General features: G+C 39.4%; 1 protein-coding gene across 1 annotated transcript in view; it reads right to left on the bottom strand.

The window, feature by feature from the left end:
• Positions 1-2584: 2584 nt before the first annotated feature.
• Positions 2585-12640, bottom strand: part of ARHGAP21 (Rho GTPase activating protein 21) — a 132451-nt gene continuing 122395 nt past the window's right edge. The window contains 7 exon segments of the mRNA XM_045786897.2: positions 2585-3397; positions 3399-3439; positions 3441-5069; positions 7505-7536; positions 9456-9561; positions 9883-9924; positions 10111-10236. Coding sequence (XP_045642853.2) covers positions 3376-3397; positions 3399-3439; positions 3441-5069; positions 7505-7536; positions 9456-9561; positions 9883-9924; positions 10111-10236 — 1998 coding nt within the window. The 3' untranslated portion in view covers positions 2585-3375.

Genomic DNA, 12640 nt, shown 5'->3' with positions numbered 1-12640 from the left:
ACTCCCCCTGCTTGTGTTCCCTCTCTCGCTGGCTGTCTCTCTGTCGAATGGATAAATAAAATCTTTAAAAAAATAATAATAATTAGAGTTCTAAAACGGGGATGTACAGTATGGTGACTAACATAATAAAAAATCATTAAAAAATAATTAGAGTTCTTTAGGAAGGAAGAGAAAGACTGCAGATAAAAACATGGAAATATGGGAATGAATGAAGAGCAGTAGAAATGGTATTGTTGGTAAATGCAGATGAATATTCAAGTGTATAAAGTAAAAATAATGTCTTACAAGGTATGGAGATATAATTTACTATAATAAGCTGTATGCGGAAAGCAGTAAATGTTTACTTTAAATTAGGTTCTATTAGGTGAAGAACGTCTCTAAAAGAATAATAAAAGAATAAATAAGTAACCTGCTAACAGAAGGGGAAAATGGTATAATAAAAATATTTGATTAATTCAAGAGGCAAGAAACAAGAGAAAAAGGCAAAAAAACTGTGTGAGACAAGTAAAAAACAAACAGTAAGATGGCAGCTATGAATCCAAATATGTCAGGAATTTCACTAAAAGTAACTGGATTACATATTTCAGTTAAAAGACAAAGATTATCAGACAACATTGTAAAAAACTATATGCTGCTATAAGAGAGAAAAAGCTGAATATAAACACAAGAGGGTTGAAAATAAAAGGATGAGAAAGATTTACTGTGCAAACACTAACCAAAAGTAATGGTACAGCCACAATAGAATCAGTAAAATTAAACTTTAACACAAGCAGCTTCAGTAGAGATAACGCAGGCATTTCATAATGATAAAAGGGTCAATTCACCATGAAGATAAAATAATCCTAAATTAATGTCTACCAAGTAAACTAGCTTCAAAATGTATAAGGAAAAAATAGACAAGTAAGAGACATATACATCTGAAATCATAAGATAAGACTTTATCACCTCTCCAGAAATGATGAGAACCAAGTGAGAAATCATTAAGGATATAAGAGATCTGAAAAACATGATTAAGAAACCTGACCCAATCAACACAATAAAGCAGGCAGTCACAGAATACATATTCTTTTCAAGTGGGCATGGAACATTTATAATAATTGGCCATATGCTAGTTTACATAATGGATGCCTCCATTAATTTCAAAAAGCTTAAAACTATCAGAGTATGTTTCATAATCATGTGAATTATACTAAAATAATTTTTTTTAAGATACACTTAGAAAGCCTCCAAATGTTTAGAAATTAAGCAATATGCATCTAAATAACTCACAGGTTAAAAAAAATCACAATACAAGTTAGAATATGTTTTGAAATAAATGAAAATAAAACAGCCTTTTAAAAAAGCAAGTATCAAAGAACAAAAAAAGGCTGGAAATCAATGATGTAGGAAATGTCTCAGGATCCAAAGAAAATTGAGGCTAATAAATATAAGAGCAGAAATGAATAAAATATAATGATTTGAGCCTTGAACCTAACTTCTTTTTTACATATAAAAAGTATTTTTGATGCGCTTAATAATACACCGGCTTTTCCAGTAATGCACCTACTATGTAAAGTAGGAAAGAGTGTACTTTTATTTTGTTCAGAACTTCATCATCATTTAAGAAAATCACATCACCAATAGCAAAACTATTCATGAGACATGAAGTTACTGCACTGTTAGTGACTCTATGTTGGTGAAATATCTGACTACTTCACATATTGAAATGTTTATTACACTTCATTATAAATCACTTTCCTTTTATTTCTTTTCTATAATAATAAGAAAATTAGAGACATCACATACTATATTGAATAAAATATCTATTATATGTGTAGATCTGTTATACAGGTTGGTTATATTATCTGTGAATTTCACTTTAGAATAGTAAAGGAGAAATTAAAAAGTATTCTTTACAGAATGAGAATATTGGGTCTGGCAGGGTTGAAAACCAGTAGATCTGATGATTTTTAAGGCCCTTCCAGTCCTACCATTCTGAGATTTTAAGTACCTATTATTTCTTAGAATAGGTTTGACATATTTTTCAAGTCATTATCTGGAACAGTGTCTCATTTAAATCCAATAAACCTTGTAATAGATACTATTATCATTATTTATATGAAGGAATAAATTCAGAGAAGTTAAATAATTTGACCAAGTTTACATATCTAGGAAGTGTCGAGTCAGTCTGATTCCCAAATGTATGTTCTTTTCACTCATTATCTATAACAAAAAGTAAACAACACCTATTACTTCAGCTAGAGAAGTTATATATTATCTGTGTACAGAAGTGAGGTTAGGCCACTGTAAACATTTATAAGAGATCGCTGCCTAGCCACAGCAAAAAAGGAGAGATGGAATAGAGTAGGTAATTTTTTTTTTTTTTTTAAAGTAGGCTCCAATTCCAGCCTGGAGCCCAACACGGGGCTCAAACTCATGACCATGAGATCAAGACCTGAGCCGAGACCAAGAGTCAGATGCTTAACTGACTGAGCCCCCAAGGGCTCCCAAGAGTAGGTAATATTTTTTTTTAAGCCAGGACCAGTTAAGGCAGTTATAAATGGATAACATTTAAAAAATATAGAAAGTTTCAAGCCACGCCAAGTTCACCAAAACAATTTTTATTTCCAGTGTTTAATTGGGTATGCACACAGGCATGACACAGGTTTGGATTCATTAAGTCCTCATGCAGAATTATATTCTTCTCGATAAAGAAGCCAGTTCCATCCAGGTCACTATCTACACACCTATGTTACAACATTTATATCAAATCTGGTATCTGAAGAAAAGATACACATATAATATGTTCATTTAAGTTACGTATTTTACAGAAAGATTAAAAATTCAAGTCACACAAAACTCAAAAACTGTATTAAAAGTTTGAATATAAAACTTAGAGACCCACCTGGAATGACGAGAGAATGCAAGTTCCGTATCCACCTGTGTTAAAACTGGTAAATGTAATGAAATTTGTTACCAATAAAATGCATTCATTTATTCAATGTAAGTTATCTAATTTTAACGATATGGCACCCTAATAACCAAATGGATTTTTATGATGAGGCACTTTTGTTAGTGATGAAACCAAAAGAACAAATTTGCTGCACACTAATGCCAGCTATTTGCTTCAGTAATCTTGGGTATACACTGTGTAGTAAGTTGCAACAAATACCTTGCTCATTTGTATACAACTATCCAATATATTTTTAAATATATATATATATATATGTTCTTCTGGCTGTAGTAATGCACTGTAAAGCTATTCCACAGTGCAAAATGATGAAACCAGCCCAAATGAAGGCTGCATAATAACAATTCTGGTACAAGAAAATATTTACAGAGTTACTGGAACGTGTAACAGTAGCTTTTTATTTGCTATAGTGGACATGCCCCAGTTTAAAGACAGGGATGAAACTGCTTTATTGCCTGGGGTTTCAGACAGTTTATGAGGCTGGGCATTATAATGCTGCAGAACTAGCATTTTGGCTCATGTTCTGGAAGCTTTCTCCGTTTATTTGGTCGGGTGACTGCGGTGGTATGGAAAGAAGGGGCCTGGTGGTGGGAGCCACGGTACTGGGAGAACCGCCCGCGGCGGGCAAAGACAAAGGTGCGTCGGCCGCGGCTCTCCCGCCGGCGCCGGTGTTCTCGGGCGCGGGGTCCCCCGTTTCTGCTCTGCTGAGGTCCGAAGCGCTGGTGCGTAAGCGCTCCCTGGCTAGCCAGTCGGAGATGGAGAGGTCCTGGGCGGAGCACTTCGGCTTTAGCCGATTCACCGCCGAGAGCTCGGCTTCCCTCTCCCCGCCCTGCTCGTGCGCCTTCCAGAAATTCAGCACGCTCATCTCGGCCGCGTCTCGGTGGCCCCCGAGCGTGTGCCGGCGCTTGATGTTCTTGCGCTTGGCGGCCTCGGCGCTGGCTTTTTGGGTTCCCACTCCAAACATGTCGTCGGCCGGCGCCCGGGGCCTCAGTTTCAACCGATCGGCGATTTTCGTCTTCCACGTGGGCTCCTGCTTCTCCGACTCGCTCCTGGTGGGCGTTAGCAAACTCCCCGTGGACCGGCCTTTCTTCATGACGTCGAACACCTTGGTGATGGCGGGGGTCTCCCGGTCGCTCTTGGCGTCCCCCAGGCTGCCGCTGTCGGACTTGAAGCGGGCCGACTTCTTCCTGGACAGGGTGTCGCACTCGATGAGCTTGTGGGAGCTGAAGAGCTGTCTCCGGCTGTCCAGGCTGGGCGTCAGGCTCCCCTCGGTGCAGCTGGCCTCGCTGCCTTCCGAGTTGCGGCGGCTCGCCTTGCTGGCGTCCTGCAGTTTCCCTCGGAAGAGCCGGTCCGAGGTCAGCGCCGCGGGGAACACGGGGAAGTCCGTCTCGCTGTCCGTCTCCACCGGCCGGCCCTCGCTGATGAGCTCGCTCCTCTCGTCGTCCGCCTCGTCGCCCCGGCTCTCGGCCACCGAGCGCACGTCGGGGCTGAGCCGGCTGCCGTCCAGGCTGGTGGGGTAGGCGCTGGAGGACGTGGTCGAGTAATCCGACGTGAGGGTGCTCACGGCGGCCAGAAACTCGCCGCGCTTCGTCTCCGGGCTGGTGGACCGCTTGCTGGAAAACCGGGCCAGGGACGCCTGCGAGGAAGTGCTAAGCAAAGTGCCCGAGTCGGAGCCCGTCTCTTCGAAGTGGGAGGACTTGGGGGTCCCGGGCGAGCGGGGGCGCTCTCTCAGCGCTGGGAAGCGACAGCTCGGCGTCGGGGACTTCCTGGGTTTCGCACTGTGCGGTGGGGAGGGCTCCTCCGACTGGGCGCTCTCCTTTCGGGGCGGGGTCTTGTCTTCTTTTGTGGCACCGGGGTCCTTCTTAGCATTGTTTTCTTTGGAAACGGTGATCCTCTGTTTTCTGCACAACGTCTCACTCTCTTTTTTGGATTCTTCTTTAATGTCATTGTGACTGTGTTCTGTGTTTTCTTTCTTAAAAAATACATTGTCCAGTTCGTCTTCGGAGCTGCTGGGTTGTGCCTTTTCTTTTGGCTTTTTCCTCTTGCGACTGGCGGCTGCAAAGATGGAGGACACAAGCAGTTCCCTGCTATACTGATCTTTTCCAGATCCCCAAGAACCCTGAGAGAAATCAGAGAAACCAGACTGTGAACACGAGAACGTTACTGAGATCCTCTTCTGAAAAAGCGTTCCCCCAACACTTCTTACTGAGTCAACTCTACTAACGCTCTAGGAGCACGGACAGAACAATTCTTTATACCTCCTTGTAACCTGTTCCTGAGATAACCTGTTATTTCTGTTTAACTAGTTCCGGTGCTTGGCAACTGGTGGTAGTTAGCTGCTCTGTCACGGCTCATCCACATCCGTCTCTCTGAGACATGCTCTGTGCTTAGAGCTGTCTGGCGCTCCTATTGTTAATTTCCCTGTGTGAGCTGACTTCCCCTGCTTCTGTGATTCTCCACATTCTTCAGGTTCCTTAATCTGGAACACAGGTTTAAGAGCTAATATCCTAACACAGTTCAGTATAATATCCTGACATACCTTACTAAAATGTTATGGCTGACTTCAACTTTCTAATTACAGACGCCCTATGATACACACACTGTATCAGATAAACTCACTAAGGGAACTCTTTGGTCCTCCCTTAGTTCAAAATCTTCAGACTTGCCTTAGGCAAATCAGGTTCGTAATGTCTCATTTATCTCAAGTTAACAAAATCAGAAAATTCAAAGAACATAAAGTCAATTAAATATCTTAAATCCTTACCATAGAAGCACTATCATTGATAAAGTTGTAGTGTAGGCTACTGGCTTCGTCAGCTACGTAATAGGTTCTTGATGACAACTATTTAATTAGTTTGCTCATGATGCCTACTGCTAAGTAAATGGTGGTTGTGGGAGTCAATAAACACTTGCTGGTTAACCACAGACCATGTAAGACAAGCAGGAAGGCAGGAAGTATGCTGAGTAATAGAAGCAGAAAGTAGATTTCTCTACGGTCATAAACAGATTAGACAAACTAAAACTACTATACTGAAGTCTTGAAAAAGTAAAAACTTAGGCTTTTGTATTAAAAAGGATTCACCAAAATGAAATCGTAGATTAAGAGAACTTTGTTTTATATAAGAAAGATTTCCTGATTACCCAGTACACTGCTAATTGGTTATCCACATTTTAACACCTTCTGCTGAAGACAGACTAAGACATGTTAAGAAAGATGCATCTAGTAAGAAGAAAGGAGGAAATTTCAAACAGGTCTGAAATCTCAAATCCAAATCTAAATCTAAATCTGAAAACTTCTGGCAAAAAAAAAAAAAAAAAAAGGGAAACTGTCCCAGAGTAAAGCAGCCCTAAAGAAAAATGACAATAAAATGAAAGAAATGATCCTTAATTTCATCCTATATAGGAAAATAAAAAACAATTCACATTTACTTTATTGGGAGAGTTGGGGAAATTTGTGTAAAAACTCCATTAGAAATAGTAATGTTGCATACTTATGTTAAATACCTGGTTATGATAATTACGCTGTGATTAAACAGGAGGATGCCCCGTTCTCAGGATGTGCAGGCTGAAGCATTTAGGGGTAAAGTGTTATCATGTCTATAAGTAATACTCAAATAGTCAACCCCCCAAAATTATATATATCAAGATTTACCAAATGACAAATCTAAGGCATAAGGCTGGGGTACTATTACTTTTGGAACTTTTCTCTAGGTTTAAAATTTTTCAAAATAAAAAACTGGGCAAAAAGCCAGTAAAAATCACAGGGTAAGTGACAATGAATGATATATGATTGGAATATTTCGTACAATTTCCTGCAAGAATTATAATTTAATCATATATAACCTCATTATGATATTTAAACATGATATATGTGTCTCATTTCCAAATAGAATGATGTTCTAAGAAATTGACAATTCCAGCTGCTACTGTCTCAGCAGATCAAAGTTTGGACACACTGAATTAATAAAAAACTTTCTAAGAGTAAGAACTTCCCAGAACTACTCAAATGTGTAATTGGTGGTGTCAACGGAATACAAATTATGTAAAAATACTGATTTTTCAGAAAGGAAGGCAAGAATATATATTTTCATAAGAATGTGTAATGGTAACAAGATTTATATTACACTGAACTATTTACAGGTGAAATACGATGCTTGGGATTTGCTTCAAGGTAGTTCAGGGGGAGGGAGGTGGGGTGAAGTGCTCATGAAACAAGATGGCCACTCACATGTTAATTGTTGAGAATGGATAATGGCTGCATGGGGACTCACACATACCATTTACTTTCGTACATGTTAGAAAATGTTTATATTTAAGAATGAAGAAAGTGTCTACTCCTTTATAGTAGGCTGAACTATGCCGAGAGAAACCCAACATTCCAACTCACAATCCAGTATTCTACTATAGTCTAAGAATTAGCTTTTCGCTCTCAAAAACTTTGTTGGTCTGTGTCATTGGACACAGAGAGGGATGCACTTGTATCCTAATCACAACAATCAGCCAAAAGGCAACTCCCCACCACCAGATAGTTCAGAATTGTATGAAACAATGTACCTTAGATTTTGTTGAGTCACTAGTAGCTGAATCTGTGAGGAGTTAAATAAAACATGGTCAGTATTAGTCAATCTTTACTGCTTTCAACGAACAATGCAAAACTTATGGAAGAGACAGGCACAGAACGAAATGAGAAAGCAAAACTCAAACAAAACAATAGGACACAGTGGATAGTCAGAGCTCACAAAGATGCAAGCCGCACCACAGAAAGCCACCGCCATGAAAGGATGCTGTGAATTGTAGGCAGAACCAGCTCAATGAGAGGAATGGCAAAGGAGCCCTGTGCTAAACGAAAACAGAGACACTAGTGTTTATCAAGATTTCTAAATATTAAATCTAGCAATAAAGAAGCTTGAAGACCTTTTGAAGAATTGTACTATGTACCACATCCTGTATCTGAAACTGATACACAATGTAGAACTTTCAAGATGGTTGGCCATCCTAGCTACGAATTGAGACACTCATACTCAGTGTGTTTCCATTGATTTTTGTCAGACTGTCAAACTCAAATTTTGTAAGCATGTACTTGCATGCATACGGATGCACGAGGTAACCCTGCTTCCAGGTCACTTTGGTTTTTTAATAATGCTGATCTTTGCACTTTAGACCCCAGTTTCATATCTGTGCAGTCAGGGATCCTTTTGACTAGTTTGGTTAAATTGCTACCAGTTTTGTAGTTATCTATCACAAATGCTATTATGGAAATGGAAAAATGGAGACCATAATTTTCACTGTCTGGCAAAAACTCAGATTATACAATTATAAAGAGGGTAGGAAGGGGCTAGCACTATTCAGGAGAAGACCAATTGTGAAATTTTGTCTTTCAACTTGAGGGAAATTGATTTGCAAAATTAATGAGCTGAGCCCCCTGCCACGCCCCTTTGAACACATGGCTAAATGCTTTATGACTTTAAGAACTGGTAGACCATACCATGCTATTTCTCCTCACGGTCTGCTTCAGAAATAACAAGAAACAGCAGAAAAACTTTTAAGAAAGTAGTATTGATCTGTTTACAATAATCTTTACGAGAAAATTTACACCACAGATCAACCAGGTTGCATTTACAAGAATCGGGGGTTTCTGCAGACAAGGCAGCTACAGTGTGGACAGCAGTCCTCCTTCTTCCTACAGCTCCAGCTGTCCATCAGGGCCACCACAGAATCCACTAGCGACATTACCGTGTGATAGACTCCTCCCACTTCGCCTGTGCAACACCAGTATAGATTTGCCTGTGTCAGTAAGTGCTGCAAAAACCCTTTAGGACTCAAACAAGAACTAGAGACAAAGGGAGAACAGCGTGTGAAACAACATGCTAGGTTTAGTGCAACAGTTTGGCAGGAGAAAATTGTCAGCAAAAGAGCCTATAAAAACCGCTACTTAACCAGACGTTAGGGCGGCAAGAGAAAACAGAAGAAAATGTCAAATCAGATCGACTGTTACTGTGACATCTATAGTGACAAACAATATACTGTATTTATGAAAATGGCGCCCATTAGCAGTTCAACATAGTTCACTTGCGGCTTTTAAACAGAACGTCTAGCTCCAGAATAAGAACTACTTATACAGTCTAGATCATACTTTCTGCCATCACAGCAACCACATATTGAGTAGCATATATCTGTTTTACCTTGTGATGACTATTACATGGAAACTGTGAATTAAAAAAAAAAAAGAACAAAACAGTGGTTTGCATGCTCATTTCCCTCAGATTTCCATTCTGACAAGCATTACAATTCCATGCACTGCCAATGGCATTAGAGTCACTGGAAGATAATTAAGATCCATCAGAAAAGGAAGATTAAGTTTTTTATTAGTAGAAAGGGGAAAAAAAAAAGAAGGAGAAGAAAAGGAAAAAAAATCATAGTGAATTGTTACTTGTGATTGATTTGTTCTTTCAGGTTACCAGGATTTAGCTTAACCTAGAGATCAATACTGCCCAGGAAGAGTTACCTGATACATCTCCCGGGGAGACTCCTGTCCTTCCAATGTTGGTGAGTAAATGATCTATGTTTGGCACTGGCTGCGAGTCTACTGTGTTTTCCTCCTGCACTGTTGTCTATGGTTAATAAACAAAGATCTCTTCATCATCTCTTCAAAGATACTTTCTTTAAAATTCAAACAACATTTCGTAAAAGACACATTTATTGAGTGGAGCACACATGCTGAACTTTTTACATCGTTTACATGTCATTAGGTAACTACAAAATAAGCATCATACTTGTACTTTCATTCGACCGGAAACTGTGGAGCTATAGACCTGCTTCCGGGGTGCAAAGCGGACAATAGCATAAAAGCAGGACGGTGATGCTGTTGGCGCATCAGGAGCTGTGTCCCGAATGAAAACAAGTCAGTACGAAGGCTGACGGACGATACTTACAAGAGGTTCTTCCACACCTTCTTCTGTGAAAAACCAGTCATGCTAAAATTTAAAATAAAAAAAAAGGTGAAAAGAGAAACCAAAGAATCCCCCAAATGTATCTATATTTTGGAGGATAATATAGGGAAAAAAAACCAAACTAGTTTTCTTAGAAAAAAAATTATAACCAAATTCTGTCCTACCAAATCCCAGCTGCTATTTTCCTGATGAGACGAAGCCTGAACTTACGTGCTGGATGAGTGTCTCTACGATCTTGTACTGGTCTGGCATGTGAGTGACCATGTGGGTCATGTTGTCTTCGGATGTCCTCACAAGAGTTGGACCAAAAACTATTGCTAGGTTTCTTGGTTCCATCTGGCACAAAAGATGTTATTGAAAGATATCAGAATTTTTCTTAAGAAAGTAGGCTTAAATTCCCATTGAGTGTTTGGCATTTTATTTCTGAAAGGTTCCTTCGATGAAAAAGAATTCAAAGAAGAATGGTTGACCGATTGTGTATAAAAAAACTAATGCTTCCCAGGTAGGCTTTCTATAAGCTAATCTACACCTAACATCTCTTTCCTGCCTTAATGACAACGTACTTGTTTAACTGGCATTCATTTTTTCCATGAAGTCTTTGGTTGCAAGCAATTGCTCTGGTTCAAAACTAGTATTACGAGAGCAGCATTAGCTGACAAAAATATTAAAATCAAAGGACAAAAAACCTCACAAAAGAACAGGGCAGCCCTCTTTCCCTCAAAAACTAAAGAAAATCCCACAAAAAACAACTAGAAAAAATGCTTACAGACACATAACATTTTCCAAATTTGCCCCCATAGTACATCAGAAGTGCTAATATTTAAAAACCTAAGGTCCAGAAATATGCCTCTTTGACCAATTTTTACTTCAATGAGAACTTCCAAAGCTCTCTGCTTATCCTTGTGCCAATCTGAACGCCCTGATATAACATGCTTATATGTTTGGACATTCATTTCCACGGTATTTTGTATTCCTTGTTTAATTACACAATTATCAAAGGTATAGATCCTTTGATTTCCTTTGCTGTATCTTATAGTGTCTGGTGTCGTAGTTTGGACTCAGAATTGGATTAAAATGTCAAATAGCTTTAACCAACCCTGAAACATACCAAGGGGTTAAAAAAAAAAAAAACCACTGCAGAGCTCAAAAAGTCAACCTGGTTTCCAGAAACCACCCTACTATACTCTATATTGGGAGAGCCGTGCACATGCACACACGTGTGCACACCCACGTTTTAGATGCATCACTACACTGTGCTTACGACAGAGATACAAGCAGAAACTGTGATCTAAGTCAGTGTTTTCATAGAAAGTTGGCCTAGTGGAAAGAAAATCTGACTGCAGGAAGGGCGGACTTGAACTGGGCACACAAGCATGTTTCTTACTGTCCTTCTGGAAGACGTCATCTTTTTTTTTTTTTTTAAGATTTTATTTATTTATTTGACAGAGAGAGAGAGAGACAGCCAGTGAGAGAGGGAACACAAGCAGGGGGAGTGGGAGAGGAAGAAGCAGGCTCCCAGCGGAGCATGGAGCCCGATGTGGGGCTCGATCCCAGGACCCTGGGATCACACCCTGAGCCAAAGGCAGACGCTTAACGACTGAGCCACCCAGGCGCCCCTGGAAGACGTCATCTTATTCCTACATGTGTACTTGTAAGAGCAGCTCACAAAATCAAGTCCATCGCAAAGGTCTTATGCAAAATGCTTACTAGGTGCTTGTCTACTGTGATTTCATTTAAGTTTATAGACTAATGATAACACACGTCACTATTTATGTGTATACAGTCATATTTATTATGTGGGTATATAGTTTTAGCTGGCTCCTACACAGAACTAATAACATAAATAGTCATTATTTATTTATTCATTAATTACTTAAGGCAAATTCCGTATTTTTTGAAAGACGTTCCACAAGTGGAGTGAAATAGGTCAGGGAAATGAAATGCCCTTCGCCGCTTCCTTAAGAGTCATGGTGTCAGTTAATACAGTAAAGCCACGAAAAAATTCTACAGTAAAGAAACCTGTTATATTTTGTTTAATTCAGTGCTTTCTAAACTAATTAGACCATCAGACACTATGTCCCCCATACTGCTAACATCCAGCAAAAGTGATGAACGATGTAATACACTTTGGGAAATGCTAAAAATAATTAGAAAATATTTCAGCTATAATTATATTGAGAATTTTTTGGATCCTCCTGGATGAACTTCTGGAAACAGTACAATTAATTGATATAGGGTTTTTTTCCTTTCTTTCTCTCACTCTCTTTTTTTTCCCCCCTTTTTCCTTTTATGCCCTACCACTGTTGAGGAAATTGAGAATCAAAGGATATTATAACACAGCTTGTAAACTTCTCAATCTGCAGGTAACAGGGGTTGACCCCGTTGTCCTACTCCAGGCTTACTATAGCTGTGAGCAACCGTCCTCCGGAACAGGACAGACACTAAACTGACCTGAAGGATGCATTTTGCTCGACCTTCAGCAGGCATGACTCTTAGGAAAAGGGGACAGCAGTGTTCCTGAGCTTGTGATATTCTGGTTTTTTTCTTCTCCAGAAACCAAAATGACTTTGTTTCTATATTTTTAAGTAATGCCCAAGATTCAGAAAATCACTGTTTTGCAACCTCTAAAGATATCATAGGTTTAGGCAACAATCATCAATGATGGATAAAAATGAGATAAAGTCAAGATTATAACATATCAACCAAACACATTGTGTGGACCTTTAGATACTGATTTAAA

The sequence above is a fragment of the Ursus americanus genome, chromosome 31 (genome assembly GCF_024610735.1).
Source record: "Ursus americanus isolate L20-20 chromosome 31, mUrsAme1.1.p, whole genome shotgun sequence".
NCBI lineage: Eukaryota > Metazoa > Chordata > Mammalia > Carnivora > Ursidae > Ursus > Ursus americanus.
Note: the sequence above shows the minus strand (reverse complement) of the source record. Positions and strands in the feature narration are given on the sequence as shown.